A 19,437-nucleotide genomic window follows, 5' to 3' on the forward strand; every position below is an offset into this window, starting at 1 on the left:
AGATGCTATTAGGGTTTGAGGTTAGGGTTTTAGGACAATGGAGGCTAATCAAGAGGCTATCTCTTGGGACTTAAGGTGATTATATAGTGCTTGAACCCTAAAAATTAGGGTTTTTGGTAATGCCACGTACACGCAGTGTACGTGGATGAGCTATGCATCCATGCAAGGCTAGTACGCTAAGTGTACCACTCCAGTACGCCCCGTATACTAGATAAGAGACCATTTTGCAAACTTTTTGATAACAATGCCAAATAAGAAACTTACCAATATCTAAGTTCTACACTATGCATCATACGAATACTAATCACTAACCACAGAGTCCCCCCCCCCATTATAAACATAATTTAATACCTTGCGCCAACCGATCTCCATCGAGTCTCACTCTCACGATCATAACCATACGGCTATGCCCACGGGTCTCACCCAAACTGCACAATTGAACGGGCCTCGGCCATGGGTCTCATCCAATCGATTGTTATACAGGCGTAACCTCGCCTTGGTTCCAACAATCCTCGTACCAATTAGGATTAATCCCCTGACAATTCTGTCTGCCTCGACTCGGGCATGCACTGCTCATTCATGAGTCCCACAACCACTCCCATAATGGCCTACCTCATTCTCGTGAACATTACGATCTCATCGCAGAATTAAAACACTTCTTTGACAGCCTATCTTCCTTTTGTATGCTACGGCTACCCCATAGTCTTACAACATTCCCACATCGTCCTACCAACCTTGTGAATACTACGGTTGCCCGTAGTCTTACAACACTTCCACACTGCCATGGACCCAACCCATGGTTTTACAGTCCATCTACCATACCAACCATAATCATTATGAGTCGAACCTGCTTCCGACTATACCCAATCAAATGTTTGGGTTATGCTTCGAACCCCTAAGCCTTCATCAGAAAAGAACAAGAAGAAAGGCTCTAACATAACCCTCAACTTGGATCCATCCACATACCCACCATGTGTCACTATTGATGTGCAATGAAACCTAAATATCCATTCTTGTGCAATCATTTGACCAAATGATTCTTCCTGACATGAATTCAACTACGCTCTTCCAATCCACCAAAAATTGATGGATTCCCAATCCATCTCTCAGCCTTACAATTCAAACTTGTCAACATCCTGAGCTTGCAAGAGCTATCCTTCCATTACTAGCCAACCTTAGTGATCACACACATTCCAAAACTAGATAAATACTTCCTGAAATCTCAACGAGCTCAATAACCCCAAGTACTTCCCATAGTACAACTCCAAATCCTTAATCCACTTCATCTCGTGTCATAGAACTATAACCCTTGACCGAAACGTATGGATCACCAATCCAACTACCCACCTATCAAAAAATCAATGTACTCTATATATCTCTATCAAAGTCCATTTAAATCCTCTCGACAATCCAATCACCAGAACCAACTCGAGCGATTAATTTTCCACATACACTCCGGAGTGATGGTTCTTTTCTGCTCTTGCCCTACCAACAGTAGTAATTGACTCACAACCAGACACCAATCAGCTGACATCTCTCCTGAGCGATAGAAGCACTCCTGAATTCTGACTTCGTTATCTTAGATGGGGATAAGCAGTTTCCACAAGATCCTTTCCTAAAAGCCCTTGATGCGAGTACCCCTCTTGGATCCTGAAGACATGAATTGGCTGATACTTATCTGGCACTTGTGTTCTGAACAATCCTTTATACCTATCAATCATGACAGGTCTTCACCAGCTCTAGTTTCAATATTCCCACAAGCTTGACATCTACTTATCTTTGTCACACCCCCGAACCAGACGGCGGAAACGTCCGAGGGCTATCGTGACTCATTGAATACCATTACAATGCATATACATGAAACATAACATAAAACATCACCAACATTTGGAATAGTACAACCGTTAGTGTTTACATTCGTTACATTGTTCAAACGTTACATTCTCAAAATAACTGTTCAACATCACTTAAACTACAGCAAACATCATAGAGTATAAATCATCCGTCACCTTATCTGTTACCTGAGAATACAAGTATTTTGAAAAACGTCAACATACGAAATGTTGGTGAGTTCATAAGTAGAGTTTGAAATCCAATGTAATGTTTGAAACCCATCAGAAAATCCGATATTTTCTAATAATAAAATAGTGTAAAATATGTGTTGATCCATGAGTATGCATGTTTGAATTCTATTTATGTAAGCGTAATAGTTGTGAAAAATTCGACCGGTAATTCATAATTTGTAATTATTGAAAACCCTAGGAAAACCCGACGTTTTCCTATCACTTTGTATTACTTAGTTTGTATACCGTTGTTTCGTTTCGTTAGAGGGAAATCGTTGAGCTCCGGAGGCATTGAGAATACAATGGGTGGTGAAGTGTTGTGATGTACGTTAATGAAAACGGCCAATCGACAACCTTACAAGTGATCCCTTAGGTGCCACTCGCAATTCTTCACACAGCTCAATCCTCCCGGACTTGTGTAGTCCCACGACCGGAGGGAAGGAGAGAAGGTGCGAAACCCTCGGTATTTCCCCGCGTCGATTGGGATAAATGCAATTGCGAAGGGCCCGAAGCCCAACCCGCAATCGTGAGTTACCGACTTTACTAGCAGCACTGAAGAACCCTTGGGGTCCAGCAGCATGTATGCCATTGAAAGTCCTGTTACGTCATGTCGGATCGGTAAAACCCAACACTTCGTAAGCGAGAGAGAGACCTTCGGGCCTTAAGATCAGGTCATTGGGCTAGCTAGGCTCAACGAACAAGATTTTACACTTTTGGGGCCCAAAGATGGTGCATAGACGTCTGCGCACACTCGTAGGTATAGTGAATTCTCCATCGTTATTAGTTATGAATCGAAATGTCGTAATGTCGTCGTGTTAGTGGTTTTGGATTTTTATTGGTTCGAGACCGAACAAATTCGTTTAACAACGACTTTTGGTACTGGAGTGTATTGTAATTCGTCGACAAGCATGGTATCGTCAATTGGTCAAATTGCATGTATTAACTAGCATTGAATATTTTTCTGTTTTCAGCCCTTCCTTAATTGTAGAATTTACCCTTTTCACCCCTTTATTTAAAAACTTTCCGGTTTGGTCCTTAAATTAATTTTCTTGACATTTTTATACCAAAAATTATTGAAATAAGTATTTTCCAGCATTTTTATCATAGAAAACAGTTTGAACCCTTGAAATTTCAGTTTTCTCGGTTATAGCCCCTCTTTTTCGCAACTTTTACGTTTTTGACCCAATTTGGAAAAATTTTACAACTTTGGTCCCTTTTAAATTTGAAAAGTATTTTAAACCTTTGAAAAACACATGGAACACTTATAGTCCACTGTTTTACAGAAAAATGCAGTTTTGGTCCTCCAATTTAGAAAATTTCGCATATTGGGCCTTATTGGGCCGAAAATGTCATACTTAGCCCAATAAGCTTGGAATTTATGTTTTTAACCCTCTAAACAATATATTTTCAGAAAATACATCATGTAAACTGTTTTGACTCATCTCACCCATCAGATTTCGAAATATTTCACTTTAGGCCCTTTAACTTTGTATTTTCAACATTTTATGTCAAAAAAATGAGTTTTTAGTCCAAGTTAAGTGTTGTCACGCTATTTAGCCATTTTCTTAGTATACCTTGCATGTGATAGTCTATTTTATGCTATGATAAAATATATGTCTCGGTTTTTAGCATATCACACTAGATCTATCATAAAAATCATACAAAACATACATGTAAGCATAGAAATCAACCACAACATACACATAATGATGGATCTACACTTTTTCTTGTATTCTCCCCCACAAAACTCATAAAAACCGAAAATAAGGGGATATGAAACTCACCTTGGGTGTTGGTTCGGTTTTTGAAGAAAGAATAGAAGAAAGTTTGGTGATTTTCGACCTTAGCACCCCTTGATGAAGATCTCGGCCTTGAGGTGTTTCTAAGATGCAAGATCATGATTTCTCATGAATTAAGGAGAGATATTTGATAGATCAAGGAAGCTAGATCATAGAATTAAGTAAAAACTTACCTAAGATGATGTTTAACTTGCAAAATCCTCTTGAAAGCCTCTTAGAATTCTCGAAATTTTTGGAGAGGAAGGAGAGAGTTTCTTGAGTGAATTTAGAGAGAGTTTGTGAGGTGTGTGTGTGTGTGTTACTTCTCGGCCGAAACAAGAAGGGAGAGGGAGAGAGAGAAGAAAAGACCTTGAGGTGATGCTTGCATGGAGGAATGAGATATTGCATGGAAAACCTATGGGCAATAATGAGGTGGCACACTAAGGTCAACCCTCCTCTTGGGCTTGAGCTTTTGGGCCGAAAATAATGGAGAAATGAGGGTGTTTGGGCCTTAATTACTTAAGCCCAATTTTTCTTGGTTAAGTTGGGTGATTTTTGGTCCAAATCAATTTAAATGTGATTTTTATGACTTGTTAGGGTCAAATTAGGTTAATTATGGTTCATAGTCATTAATTTATTTCATTCTAGGTTCAACCTAGCCCAAAATATTGAAATAAATGAATGTAGGTCCAATTAGAGCCCAATTAGGGTTCTAAGCCCATGATAGTCCAATTGGAAGCTTATTGGTCCATTTGGATCCAATAAGGAAGTTCTAGTCCAAAATGGACTTAACAAGAACTTCTAGGGTTTTCCAATTGTTTGATGACTATTTGTTTTTTTTTTTTTTTTTGGAAAGGGATCTTCCCTAACGAGGGTTTCCGGGCCAGCTTTCGCACACCGACTAATCCCCCGCTGCAAACATAAAGCTTTGCTTCATGCCCTGGAGTCACTGCAGGCGAACCTCCATGGCCACAAGGGCTGAGTGGTGCCAGGATTTGAACATGGGTCAATAGGTTATCCACCATATCTTCCACATGCTTTACCAAGTCACCACAACCCAAGTGGTTAATGTATTTGATTGAAGTTTTTGATTCACATTAGCTTGAATGTATGGATTACATGACACAAAATTTCCAGTTGTGACAATCTTACACCCACAATCAAACCCATTCCTTTTGCCTCGAATCCATGAAGAACCTTTACATATCCTGCATTCAAACTCGAGATGCCCACCTTGTGGATTCTTTGAATTCTCCTTGACACCTACCAAAGATCAGACCAAATGCAGGTCTCCTAAGCATAATACTCAATCCTCTTCTAAACACGACCCATGGAATGCAAAATGGCATATGACAACATTCGGATAAAATAACTATATTACTCATATTGGTGCTTCTATTCTTAGATAATCATGGCATAACATTTCACATACACCAACACATAATTATTAGCATAATGATTAGAGCATGAACAAGAAGAATATGATACATACCCGTAGTGTCTCAGGGTCCTGCTCCCCCTTCCTACAGAAGCATTTGCAATGGAACCTGGGCCGCCCCAACCACTAAAAGTGGGAAATTTGCCCTGATATAACCACGATGATGACAACTGTCACAACTAGGAATTTGAAGCCTTGTAAGTATTGAACAAAGATAACAAATGTAAACCAACAATGGGAAAGCATGTAAGATGCTTATTCATTAACAACAAAATCTCAATCAAACACATCATACATGCACTGCAAATAGCCAACAAACAATTGTAAACCCTAAAAAAAAATCCTTATTTGAGTCCATTTTTGAACTAGGATTTCCTTATTGGGCCCAATGGACCAATAAGCTTCCAATTGGACTATCTTTGGCTTAGAACTCTTGAATGGGCTCTAATTGGACCCACTTTCATTTATTTTAACATTTTGGGCTATATTGGGCCTAGAATGAAATAAAATACCTTAATGGACCTCATTGGGCCATAACTAACCTAATTAGCCCTAATGGGCCATAAAAATCATTTCTTGATTTATTTTGGGCCAATAGTTATCTAAATTATCTATGATTTGGACTTAGGCATTTAAGGGCCCAATTCTTTCCTTTTCCCTCTCCAAATTTCGGCCCAAGCCCAAATGAAAGGAGGAGTTGACTTCTCATGGCCACATCATTTTTACATAATGGTCTTCCATGCAACTTATCCCATGTCTCCATGCACACATCACCTCAAGACCTCTCTCTTCTCCTCTCTATTTCTCTCGGCCAAAACAACACCAACACACACACTTCACTCAAAAATCTCTCAAAGAAACTCTCTCCATTCCTCTCCAAAATTTTTGAGATCTAGGGAGCTTTCAAGGAAATTATCCCATAAATTCATCATCTAAGGTAAGATCATGCTTGGATCTATGATCTAGATTCTTTTTTTATCAAAAATCTCTTCCTAACCCATGCAAAATCATGATTACTCTCTTAGAAGCCCTCTAAGTTCGAAATCAACAAAGGAGGGCTTGCTAGGGCCGAAAGTAACATCAAACTCCTCCCAACATTCTTCAAAACCGAAATCACAACTCAAGGTGAGTTTCATACCCCTTCCTTTTCGGTTTTTATGAGTTTTATGGAGGAGAATACAACAAAATGTGTAGATCTATGTGTAAATGTATGCTATGTGTGATTTGATGCATGTATGTGTGTGTTATCATGTGTTTTGGGATGAATATGTTATCAAAAAGTGTGTAAAAACTGAGATCTAAGACATGAAAAAGGAAATAAACATAACTTAAGCTATTATACACTAATCAACTCAAGAAAAATAGTTTATAAGGATAAGATGAACATACTTGAATATGAGACCCATTTTTGGGCCTAAAATGTCAAAAATGCAAACTTGGGGTAAAAATCAACAAGTCACGGTTTCTGGAAGGTTAAAAGGGGCCAAAACAGTTTCCATAAATATTTTCCTGATTTTTAGAAATTTCTAAGAACTTAAAATGTAAATTTTTAACCTAATGGGCTAATTTTGGGCTTTTCGGCCCAATAAGCCTCAAAATGCGAAAATTTTACAAGTTGAAGGGCTGGAAATGAAATTTTTTGTAAAACAGGGAGTAATTAGCATAATAGAATTTTTATAAGGTTCAAAAATGCTTTTCATTATCAAAAAGGACTAAAAATGCAAACTTTTTAGATTTTGTGCCAAAACTGTAAAAGTTGTGAAAAATGGATCCTTAACCAAGAATCACTATTCTAGAGGGGCTGAAGTTGTCAACTAAATAAAATTTGGGTTAAAATCGTGTTTTCATCAAATAAATTATACAAAAGTGTCAAGAAAAGTGTTTTAAGGACTAAAAATGAAATTCTTTTATATAAAAGGACCAAAAGTGTTATTTTTATAAAAGGAAGAGTAATGAAAAGGGTCAAACTTTACTTACAAACAAATAACACATATCGTGAAAAGGGTCTCGAATATAACAACACAAAATCGTTAAACAAAAGTAATTCGTTAATCACGCGATAATTACAATGAGTCAATATACAAACTTTGGGCTTGAAAGTTTCAAATCATGCTTGTTGGGCCTTGCTAGCCCACGTAAAAGGACTTTCAATAGCTCTAATGTGTTATTGGGCCTTAATGGCCCATTAGTACTACTAGTGAGGTCGAGAAGTCAAAAGCGAGTTGGGCCAAGTGTCTTTCGCATTCCCGATAGCCTTGAATAACTCCTGGAAATAAAGTGGGCTTCGTACCCTCCTTTTTCCTCAGTTGTTGAGCTTATGAGAAATCAAGTAAACATATTCATGGCGTTAATCAGGAGAAATCAGAGTGGTTGGATTAAGTGAGTAGTACGGACAACGCCTTAAGGATCGTTCTTAATCTGTAGTTATAAACTAGTCATTTCTTTAAATGCGTGATTGTAACGACTCACAAACCCTAATTAATCCAATGTCACCTGGGTAATCAAAAAATCCGTCATATCGGTATAACAATAAACAAGTCATGTAATTTACGTATTAGGGAAAACATCGGGTTTTCCCGGGAAGTTCAACATTGTCACTTGTGTGACGTATAAAAAGTTCAACCATTAAACATGCTTTGAAAATTAACAAGCATATTTACGGATCTTCACACTTTTTATAAACAAACATTTTTTTCAGAAAATATCGGATTTTCTGGTTTTTTCAAACTTCACCAAATCATTTTACCATAACATTACTTATGAACTCACCAACATTTCATATGTTGATGTTTTCCAAAATAACTTGTATTCTCAGGTAACAGGTAAGCCGAAGAATAAGTATCAAGAAATGTCATGGTGTTTTGCTTAAATTATCTGTCAGACAGTTTATGTTATGGATTTGTAATGTCTAAAACAATGTATTGAATGTAAACAATATCAGTTGTAATATTCCAATGCATGGTGATGAATTATGTTATGATTCATGTATATTCAATATGATGGTATTCAATTTGAGTCACAAGAGCCCTCAGATGTTTCCGCCGTCCGGTTCGAGGTGTGACAACAACGATGACACAATTCTACTCCCGGGGTGCATTCTTGGCGAAGGTGGTTCTTCCATCCGCACCTGCTGCATTTAGACTTGCCACGAACACACTCATGTGTTCCTTCACCCTTCACAAAAATTTTATGTCCCTTCGGGCCTCTAAGCTCCTGCTCCCGAGTCACCTTGACCATCCCATCACTTTCCTGAACAGTCTAGATTCCATCCCCAAACCTGGATATCAGTCTGTCAATGACATGACCAATAATGTCGGGTAACATCTTGCATAAAGCTCGAAAAACCTCAATGGCAATCTATTCATGGAATCGATCCCCCAGAAGGCATGATGCATAATCCACCTTTGATCCCTCGTGACAAGAGCTAGCAATAAGATCCTCCTCTCCAAAAGATTCTAGGGATCCACAAGCATTAAGCTCCTGATGGACCCCCAACTATCCTACTGAAAACTTGGCCCTAAAATCCTTGAAACGACCATCCAAGAGTTCCATTATCCCTTCCTTGATGGTACTAAACATCACAGGAGTCTGCTCCAAAATTCTGCGGGTGATCTTCGACGAGATGAACTCCCGCATCTGTTGAACCATCAGCTTAGTACCAACACTTGAGCCCGAACCAGAACCTAAACCTTCCCCACGTGAGCTCATAACCATTCTGAAAAGAAACCTCACAAATGATCAGAACATACCCAAAGAATCCTCATTCTTTAGGCTTCTTCGATTCTTTGTGACTCTCCTCGAGTCGAGTATAGATCATGTGCTTTCAGTAGTACGGGCCCAATACTACCTTCCACACTTATCCATAATTTTCTTAAGAATTATCCCAAATCCTCCAAGTCACCTTCTCAAACTGATACTCTAAATATCTATTAAGCAGCGCAGCCAACTCACTACAGCACATCCTAGGCTCTCCTAGGTTCCCGACCTCACCCTGCCATCAGTTGTTGAAGAACTCTCACTAATGTCAGTTAACTACTTCATGAATACAATCACATGCAACAAAGCTAGGATAATCCTTCGAGTAAAAGACTCATCCCTACAACGGTTAGACTCAAACGAGAGTTGTGCATTAGGGTCAAATCCGTCACTCTGAGATTATTTAACATATGCAACATGTGACTTAACATATTCACTTAACAATTAACTCACTTCACCAATAGTCCCACAAAGCATAAAGCAATCAACATCCGTGCAGTAACACTCCAAGCCACAACCAAATAGAGGACATCTCAAGCTTACTTCCTTCCCAGAAAGATTCCAAATCTAGTATAACATCCAATTTCACTTAGGCTACAAGGAATCACATATCAGGTCAATCCATTTAATCATCTGATATTCATACTAGCATGCAATTCTAAAAGATCAAACAACTAGGCATATAAAGGCATCTCTCCTAGTCATGGAATCCTGAGCAGATCCTTAGCCCTAATCTAGCATGCAATTCTCATAACATATAACATAAGAAACATGTATCGGTATTCTGGGAATCACTTACTTGAGCTGAACAGATTGCATACACCACACCTCTTTTCTTTTATTAGAAAATCCTTTAATAAAACTTCTTTTTATAAAAATCTACCAAACCCTCGGTTTGATTTCAGACACACCTAAGAGTATACTTGAATCCCTCAAACCAAGGCTCTGATACCAACTTGTAACATCCCAAAATTTAAGACCAAAATTTTCATTTTCATACTAATAAAACCATCAACCAAACATGCTAATAAAATCATAAAGGAAAGATCAGAGTAAATCATTCAATCATCTCAATACATCAAAGTCATATAAGGCGGAAATCATGGTATGTATGCGATGCGATCACCCCGAGCTCTTCCTTTTCGATCCGGAAGTACCTGAGACACAAACTGAAAACCGTAATCATGAAGCTTAGTGAGTTTCCCCAAAATACCTCCTATCATACATACCAAACATACATCGGGCTCCGCCCGAAACAGATCTGTTAGTAACATGCGATAGGCATCGCCCGACACACTCATCAGGCCCCCATCTGGAATCGGTCCCCGCCCAGTATACATAAAAACACATACAAGACATGAAAGAGTCACAAAGATAACTAGAATAATATAATATAATCCACTGGGTCGGCATTGGTGCCTTCAATTCGCTAAGCATTGGGAGGAGACTCACCTCAAACTGCTGAAAATCATATAAATGCTCGGACTGCTGATCTGGGAAACCTTTGCACTAATATCATCAAATAATACCTTAATTAATAATTAGGTCATAAACTATAACTAGGAATCTCATCCATTTGCCCAAATCCTAGGGTAAAATACCATTTTACCCTTTCCTCACTTAGCCTAATAATTATGGCCCCAAAAGCCTAATATGGCCCAAATTCCTAAATAACACACAAAGCCCATTATGGGTACAAATCCAAGAAGTCCCAAAGTCTAAAAATGACCCAAAGTCAGAAGGACTAGTAGACCAACAAGGCCCAAAACCATGGTAGTCCAAATGTGGCCCAAAACCAAAAAGTCAACAAAAGTCAATGGTTGCTCAGTTCACCTGACATACTCAGACTTACTCCCAGTGTACGCCTTCTTTGGACAGTATGCACAGCGTACGAGCTGGGTACGCCCCGTGTACTCCACAGCCAACCCATATCACGTACGCCCAACATACGTGGGTTTCATCCACGACCAACTTCGACCCGTTACGCTTAGCATACTCATAGCGTACACCCAATGTACTCGTCCAGGGACTAAAACCACCAATATTCTGAAGGTAATAACTTCTTCATTATAAGTCCGATTTCGATGTTATTTATATCCACGAAAAGGTAATGATAAGCTCTACAATTATATCACCTCTCCTTTGCCTTAAAACTTCTAGAGATTAAATCCAAAATTAATAAAAGACCCAAACTATCACTTTAAGGTTATACCCTTGGGCTCCAAAACACAAACCGAGCTCTAGGATCACCTAATCTACATTATCCACATCCAAGGGTTCTAAATCTCTCATTTTCCAAGGCCCATAGCCTTGTGATAAATGGTCTTCAGGTCACGGACCCCGAATTAGGAAACGATTTCGAAACATGGTGTTACAGTAGAAAACGCCTAAGATGTGTTGGAGGTATTTTGTATCGTTCCCGTGGAATCTCTTTTAAATATGATGATTTCATATATGCAGAAAGTTGTTCAGAGACTTCATTCAACGATTGTTATGATGTACCAACATATTCTATAGTAAGTGCTTGTACAGTTCAATAGTATTTAATTATAAACGATGCAATAATGGGTATATCATAAACTTAAATAAAAATTGTATGGGAGTGAAATAATTAACAATGTACCTCCACCCCTTTTGAGGTACCAACATCATCTTCGGGGTGTCTTATTAATAAGTTTTAGAAGCATGGCTAAAGTTGTGTCATGTGCTGAAAAACGAATCTCATGTGACCTCAACTTCTCTCGAAGTCCAATAATAGTTTGGTCCTTATCAGTTGATGGTACACTGGGTGGTAGTAATGGTGTTGATAGGTTAGATGCAACATATATTCGTGTCTTCTTTTTTCGAGGTTCATGGGTAGGCGAGTGTTGGGGTGATGATGTTAGAGAATATGCCCTGTGAATATCTATGATAGGTAAATTAGGGCGATCAATCCACGCGAAGCTAACTATCCACCATTCAACACGACTCTCCTCTTTTGTTGGCTCCAACTTCTGTATAAGTCTATTATTCTACAAACAAAATTATAAATTATAAATAAACATAAATTATACATATAGAAGAAAATTGTAAAATATATAAGTAATCATATGTCATTGATGATTATAAATTGGTTGCACTCAACCGCACATAAAGGCCACAGTTTTGATCATGCAACAACCCAAAAGATCACATTCGATTGCCGAGTACCAAACAAATTACTCACATGAAGATTCTCAAGAATCCATATCTAAAAGAATCATGTATTAAAATATTATCAAAGAAAAAATGTTAAAATTGTTAATCATGTATTTTACCTTAAAAATGTATACAAATCTGCATCCCCGTCCGATAACTCATTAAAAGAATGTTTAAACACATCAATCACATCATCTAATTTCACAAAGACATTCCTTACGACCATAGGAAATACACGGGAATGGAAGGTGCCGCCAAAAACAAAGGCAGGAAAATTGTCACCAAAGTGGAAGCTAGTGAGAAGACAAAATTCTTTCTTCCCGAAAGACAGCTCATAACCCTCAATCTCAAAAACCATTTCCTCTACTTCGTTTCGAGGGTCCGTGATAACTTCGTAGCAAAACACGTATTGTAGAAGTAAAAGATGCCCATCAACCTTAGGAATATATAACCACCTTCCAAAACATGAATTCTGGAATATAGTCGTGTATACGGGTTTATCTCTAAGTGTCGCAAGAATATCCACAACAACTTTGGATTTACAAGTAAGTGTAATTTATGCATCAAAAATTTTGTCTGCTGAAAATATAAAACTTGTTATAAGTTATAACAAGTTCCTTGCATGTTGGACATGTTCTTCGCATTCCGGATACGTTCTTCGTATTCCAGACTAGTTCCTCGCATTCTAAAGCATTCCGGAATGGTATGTTTTGTTTTGGAATACTAATTTTTTTATGTATAATACCCTAATATAAATAATTAAACTAGTTTGGGTTGGTCCTAATGCATTGTCAACATGTTTTGCTACTCCGGAATGTGTTCGGTTTATTCTAGAGATGTACTTCGCATACCAAATGAAGTTTATAAAAACAAAATCTTCAAACTAAACTACTAAGAGTAAAAGAGTAAAGGATTTACGCGTAAAACAACTATGTCATTGTGATCGTTTTCCATATCTTAAGTTGGAGATCAAAATGTGTGTCGGAATGTGTTGGGATGCCGGAAAGCGTGCCCAAACGTGTCGGAATGCGTTTATAATTCAAGATCTAGAATAAAATCAAGATCCGAAATATATAGGAATATAATTTGGAAAATGAATTTGAAAATCAAAATAGAAATTCGGAATAAGTACTATTACTCCGGAGTAGGCATTTCAGAGCGTCTTTGATGGGCCGGCCCAACCCGCCATGGAGTCCAAAATGGACTCCGGAATAACTCATTTCAGATACAATGGCTATTTTGCAAAAAAAAATAATAGAGGTTTTTTTTTCAAAAAAAATGGTTAGATTACTCAATTTCCATAACATTTGGTACGACGACGACGAGAACAAAATAAAATTACCAAACTACATTAATGATTTACATTAGGTAGTCCAATTTAATCGGTATTAATTAATATATGTATCAGTTTGATAAAATATATTTACTAAATACATAATAAAAATTATAAATATCTTAATATTCGCTTTATGCGATAAAAGTTATTAATCATTTATGCCTTAAAAAAATACTCACTTATATAAATTATCACTACTCTTTACATCCAACCCCGTTGAAGCCCCCCTCCCCCTTCTATCTCTCTCCTATCTTTATCGGTTTCAGTGAAAATGGGGACGAACACCACAGACACAGAGCCGCCATCGAGAATGCATGTCAACGAAAACCACACTCATTTACACCACCACCACCAACAACACCACCAATACCATCACCGTGACATTCTCCCGGAATCCACCATTCTTGTGGTTGTCATCCCCATCGTTCTTGTCATTTTACTCCTTGCAATTTCTCTAATTGTAGCATTGCTCCGCCGTGTAAAATCTCCAAAACCAAATGGAAACACCAAACACAACCAAAATTGCATGTTCATCTCTCATAGCATCATAACATTCGATGGTGGCCCAGGTAAACTACAACATCTAACCTCCATTTAATTTTACTAAATTACCGCTTTTATTAATCTGAATACCATCATTTTTGTGTACCAAAACACTGATAAATATGTAATTAATAATTATTTTTATTCATTTAAGTGGAAAAAAATACAAAAAATATGAGAATAATTTTATCTTTAATTTTGAGAGGTAGATGGGAAGCGGGGGTGTATCTACGGAGGAAGCCCATGCAGCCTGCCATTAGCAACATCTAGAGGTGTACAAGTATTCACATATAAAGAGCTGGAATCAGCTACGGGAAACTTCACCCAAGCTAACCTTGTGGGCAAGGGTAGTTTCGGTATGGTTTACCGAGGGGTACTCCGTGACGGCACCGTTTGTGCTATTAAATTGCTTCACAGGGAAGGGAAGCAAGCTGAACGTGCTTTTCGGTCGGAGGTATATGTCATATGTGACGTCTCATTACAATTACAACCATTTTATTTTAAATTGTTAAAATAAAATACTGTATTTGTGCGTGGAATTGTGCATATAATCAAAATTTTGACATTAATTTTAGTTTTATTTTTTATTAAAAATCTACAGGTGGATTTACTAAGTCGTCTACAGTGTCCGTATTTGGTGGACCTGCTTGGATACTGTGCTGATAATCAACACAGGCTCCTTGTATTCGAATATATGGCAAATGGTACTCTTCACGATCACCTCCACTCTTCTGATGCACGATCTCAAGCACTGATTTGGGGCATCCGGATGAGAATCGCCCTCAATTCCGCAAAGGCACTTGAGTTCCTCCATGAACACATCACACCATCTATCATACACCGTGATTTTAAATCATCAAACATTTTGTTAGACGAAAATTTTCGAGGAAAGGTCACCGATTTTGGGCTGGCCAAGATCGGATCAGACAAACTCAACGGTCTGATCTCGACCCGTGTTTTGGGAACCACGGGATATCTAGCACCTGAGTGAGTTCATTATTTATCCATCTATCACGTCAATTGTCATGTCAATCATATAGGTTTGACGTTATACATATTTTTATACTTTCGACAATGTTAGGTATGCTTCAACTGGAAAGCTAACAACCAAATCAGATGTCTATAGCTACGGTGTTGTTTTGCTAGAACTCTTAACGGGACGTGTACCTATCGACACAAACCGACCACCTGGAGAACATGTCCTTGTCTCTTGGGTAAGTACACTCACAGATTTTCAGTTACATATAGGACCCATCCGTTACACAGGACATGATAAGATAAACAACTTTGGATTTTTTTTTTTTTTTTAAAGTGTGGATACACAATGCCTCTCATTCCAAGGCGCATTTTAAAACCATGAGGCGCCAGTTGCCATCAAAACTTTATGGTTAAGCGTACTTGAGCAAGAGCAGTATCAAAATGGATTATATTATAATCTTTTCTTTATATTTTTCGTAATTGAAACCTTGTGCTCCTACATTAGGCTCTTCCAAGGTTAACAAATAGAGCTCAAGTTGTCGAAATGGTTGATCCAAATCTACATGGTCAATACTCAAGAAAGGATCTAATTCAGGTCTCGATTCAACTAAGCTTCCAAACAATCATTACCACAATAAGTCACCAAATAACTAACTCAACGTCTTGTTTATACAGGTAGCCGCAATCGCAGCCATGTGTGTGCAAACCGAAGCCGATTATCGGCCACTAATGACAGACGTTGTACAATCCTTGATTCCAATAGTAAACAATTTATCTGCGGGGAGTGCTTCTAGTTCTTTTAGGTTTAGTAAACGAGTAAGCCCTAGATCTTAGATGTCACTAGAATCTTGATTTGTATTCAACGAAATGAAACAAATAAAATAAATTGAATCTTTGCTCATGACATGACAGAACAGGTTGTACTTGTAGTTGTACTTTCTGTTTTATCTATTTTTCTGTGCCAACTTTCTCCTTGTATTTTGCGAAAGCTGCTGAAAGGGCTGATTTTACGGATAAATTAGCTTCTTTTTTATCGCGCTTACTTGAACTTCCTACTTTTTCGTCTTCTTGTGCTTCACTTGGAGTGAAAGGTTGGGCGGATGCTTCGGGTGGTGGATGCTGCTTGGAAACCGTGCGTTTGAATGGTTCATGGAAAGTGTCATACAGACGTTTTACCTAATAAACCATTTACAGTAAGAGAAAAAATGTTTACAATAATAACAACATGCTTATATATATACAACTTTTACTCATAATAGCAACCTACTAATGTTTTGACTTTGTTTGTTACATATTGCTATTAGAATATGAGGAAAGAAGTATAAGTATGTTGCTATTATGGTATTTATAAGAGCGAAGAGATGTACTTTTCGTTCTCCAATGCCAGGGCAACGAGACAGATCCTCCATGGAAGCATCCATAATATGAGAAAGAGACTGCAAGTAATCAGTTTTTTGGATATTTATTATAAAATTACTAAACTATCTTGAACTTTAATCAGATTCAGAAATTACTAAAGTACCCCAAATGTAGAGCCCAGAGTAACCACATCTGTCTTGTTGACATGTCGAACTGATGTTAGGGCGTGTGATAACTGCAATCAAAGTTCATTAATGAAATCAAGAAAACCTTTTTATAGCCAAAACTAGCGGAGAGAGAAATCCCATAAAAAATCTTGAAAGAAAGATGAGAACTTGAGCATATTACCCGTGATAAATAGTCTGTATCCATTTGGCCTTGAATGAAGTCTGCAGGCTTGTTTTCATAAACTTTTATTGTTTCAAGATATCGACCACATTCTTCCAAGCTGAAATAAATAACATATGAGTTTTGTAAGTTTTTTGTAACATAAATGTTTGATTCTTAGAACATTCAGTCATTTTAGTAACTCCTAAAACAAATCAAGAATATGATTCCAAAACATTAGAATTGCCACACTCAAGAATCATTAGAACATGCGATATTATTGTTTAGCCCATCTTTAGAATACAAATACAGATACTTATGATCTTAATAAACAAAATGAAGCATGGATTGTTTGTAAATTAAGGAAAATATATTTATTTAAGACAGGATGAATGAAAGATACCTCCAACCACACAAAAGAGTACAGTCATGAAGCAGAGCTGTTCTTGTAACTTCCAACAATGGCTTTACAACATCCTCCTAAAACATAAAACAACAAAAAGATTCATCAATCACATAGTTGTATTCTCATGATCATATTTATATCAATCACATCATTTTCATCAGATTTTAATTGAATTGTCCCACATGAATCATTGATAATGATTGAGATGATTAATATTTTTGTTCGATTATGTAACTGAAAAGTGTAAACCAACATATATGCTATATTTCATACTTTATTCCAAAGAAACAAATCAAAGATTCAACTGTGGATATCAAGATCTTACAACATCAATATGGCATAAAACAACACGAAGCTTGAAATTTTTTCCCAATTCCCTTATTCGAAAATATAGGTAGTCTGGGTGAAGCAGGTGATACCTAATACTGCATGGAAATAATCATAATGATCAGAATGAGAATATGAGATTAGATATAAGTTATAAGAGTGAGGTTAAAGAATCTTTAAAATTTTGGAAACTAAAGCCTATGTGATTGAGGGGTCATTAAGAAGAACTAAAATGGAGATGAAACCTGAGATATAGAGCACATGATTGTTGTCCCAAGACGTAGTCAGAGACAACATCTGCAAAAGCCCACCTCACATTTCTTATATGTTTGAGCAAAGGATTTCCCTTCTGTAGGAGCAAACAAAAAAAGAAAAAAAAAATAGATGCAAATCAGTACATAAAGGCAGTGTAATATGCAGTACACACTCTACAAGCTTCAAACGACAATGGGTTTTCCGTATAAAGGCAGTGTAATAGATGCAATTCTGTGTATATGTATTGTCTGTGGATGATATAAGTAAAGTAAAAAAACCCTAATACAATCAGAAAATCGACATCATGATTACGCACAAGAAGCCAATGAAAGTAAAAAATGGCAGTTGCAGCAAAAGAGTGGGCTTTTATATCAAAGTATATCACCTGTCTATGACTAACAAGTATTGCGTTGCGGCTTGGCGTAGAAGACGAAGATGCTCCGGTAGAACGTGCAGTTGCAACCGGTGGCGACGGCGAAGAAGGAGTAGCATCAACCCCAGATGGCTGAATTCCCCTGACAAAAGAAAAAAAGCCCTAATTTTATGCAACATTAGTTAAATCATAGATGAGAAAATGCATGAAACGATTAACACAGCTACCTTGGAATTGAAGAGGATGAAGGAGGTGGAGGTGGAGGTGGAGCGTAAAACTCGGTGTTCTTAATGGAGTTGAAGGCCTGAGAGAAGGACTGAGAAGGATTGAAAAGAGACTGGGGAGGGGTTTTCGATTGAGAACTCTGAATAACTTCTTCGTATGAGGGTATCTTGATCACGAACGACGATGATGAACTGTTGTTAGGATTCTGATTGTCCTTCTCTTCCATTTTCTCTTCTTTGCCCAAATTCTGTTCTCCCTCCACATTGCCAAAATATTCATACCAGAACCAATTTTATAGCTCGTCTATTCCTATTTTTATTTTTTAATTATAAAACTAGTTGGTATATAAAACTAGTTGGTAGCTTGTAGTTTGTAGCGTTTTGTTAAATCCTACATGAAGTAGCATTTGAATTTGGAACGTTTTGATTAAACTAAATGTTAGAAGTTTGTAGTGTCAAACGACATTTTATGTTTTAAACGAAGAGTTTTGTCAAACGCTAAAAGCTAGAAGCTCTCAAACACTCCAAAACGCTTCATGTATCTACCAAAAAACTATTAAAATAAATGATAAACGGCTGCGACCGTGTCAAATATGTTGTAAGGAGCGTTATGTGAGTGTAAATCGTGGATCGATAATATTTTTTTTGGTGTTTTATAGTTTGGATTTTAAGCTAAATGGAGTAGTTATTTTTTATGGATGGGTGGAATTCCAAAAAAAAAAAATAATAATAATAATAATAATAATAATAATAATAATAATAATAATAATAATAATAATAAAATTGGTGTTATACTATTATCAATGTTTTAAAAACCGGATTTTTAGTTGAATCGGTATGGTGATCGGTTTCCGGTTCGACCGTCGGGTCAGTCAGTTTCTATATTTTTCATGTTTTTTTTTATTTTCCAACACATACATACATATATATAAATTCTAAATTTAATATTTACAAGTTCAAACATTAAAAATACACATAAAAATAAGTTGTAGATGAATCCAAATACATTAGAATAACACATAACCATAAATTTTATTGTTTTACATCAATCCATATACGTCAAAAAGAAAATAAAGTATATTACCATAACGAAATAT

The 19,437-nt window shown here is 37.1% G+C and overlaps 2 protein-coding genes across 2 annotated transcripts; one reads left to right on the forward strand and one right to left on the reverse strand.

The window, feature by feature from the left end:
• The first annotated feature begins 13,745 nt into the window (after positions 1-13,745).
• Positions 13,746-15,973, forward strand: LOC145031570 (putative serine/threonine-protein kinase PBL7). Its single transcript, XM_078980151.1, has 6 exons — positions 13,746-14,117; positions 14,301-14,545; positions 14,693-15,078; positions 15,173-15,305; positions 15,575-15,664; positions 15,745-15,973. The coding sequence occupies exons 1-6, from the start codon at positions 13,820-13,822 to the stop codon at positions 15,901-15,903; spliced, it is 1,311 nt and encodes a 436-aa protein (XP_078836277.1). The 5' UTR covers positions 13,746-13,819; the 3' UTR covers positions 15,904-15,973.
• Positions 15,696-18,624, reverse strand: ERCC1 (nucleotide repair protein). The gene is made up of 9 exons (XM_078980153.1): positions 18,344-18,624; positions 18,129-18,258; positions 17,734-17,837; positions 17,487-17,586; positions 17,159-17,235; positions 16,777-16,876; positions 16,592-16,663; positions 16,437-16,505; positions 15,696-16,245 (listed from the first exon to the last, which is right to left on the reverse strand). Exons 1-9 carry the CDS (start codon positions 18,565-18,567, stop codon positions 16,018-16,020), a joined length of 1,104 nt encoding a protein of 367 aa, XP_078836279.1. The 5' UTR covers positions 18,568-18,624; the 3' UTR covers positions 15,696-16,017.
• Between the last annotated feature and the right edge of the window lie 813 nt (positions 18,625-19,437).

This window comes from Lactuca saligna, chromosome 2, assembly GCF_052625555.1.
Source record: "Lactuca saligna cultivar CGN05327 chromosome 2, ASM5262555v1, whole genome shotgun sequence".
In the NCBI taxonomy this organism is placed as follows: Eukaryota; Viridiplantae; Streptophyta; class Magnoliopsida; order Asterales; family Asteraceae; genus Lactuca; species Lactuca saligna.

Excerpts from the sequence above, each read along its gene's own strand:
- LOC145031570 (XM_078980151.1), top strand. The coding sequence starts at position 13,820 with ATGGGGACGAACACCACAGACACAGAGCCGCCATCGAGAATGCATGTC. Across the intron at positions 14,118-14,300 it reads AACATTCGATGGTGGCCCAG|ATGGGAAGCGGGGGTGTATC; the intron begins GTAAACTACAAC and ends TTTGAGAGGTAG. Across the intron at positions 15,306-15,574 it reads AACATGTCCTTGTCTCTTGG|GCTCTTCCAAGGTTAACAAA; the intron begins GTAAGTACACTC and ends CTCCTACATTAG.
- ERCC1 (XM_078980153.1), bottom strand. The coding sequence starts at position 18,567 with ATGGAAGAGAAGGACAATCAGAATCCTAACAACAGTTCATCATCGTCG. Across the intron at positions 18,259-18,343 it reads TCATCCTCTTCAATTCCAAG|GGGAATTCAGCCATCTGGGG; the intron begins GTAGCTGTGTTA and ends TTCTTTTGTCAG. Across the intron at positions 16,664-16,776 it reads ATACAGACTATTTATCACGG|TTATCACACGCCCTAACATC; the intron begins GTAATATGCTCA and ends CTTTGATTGCAG.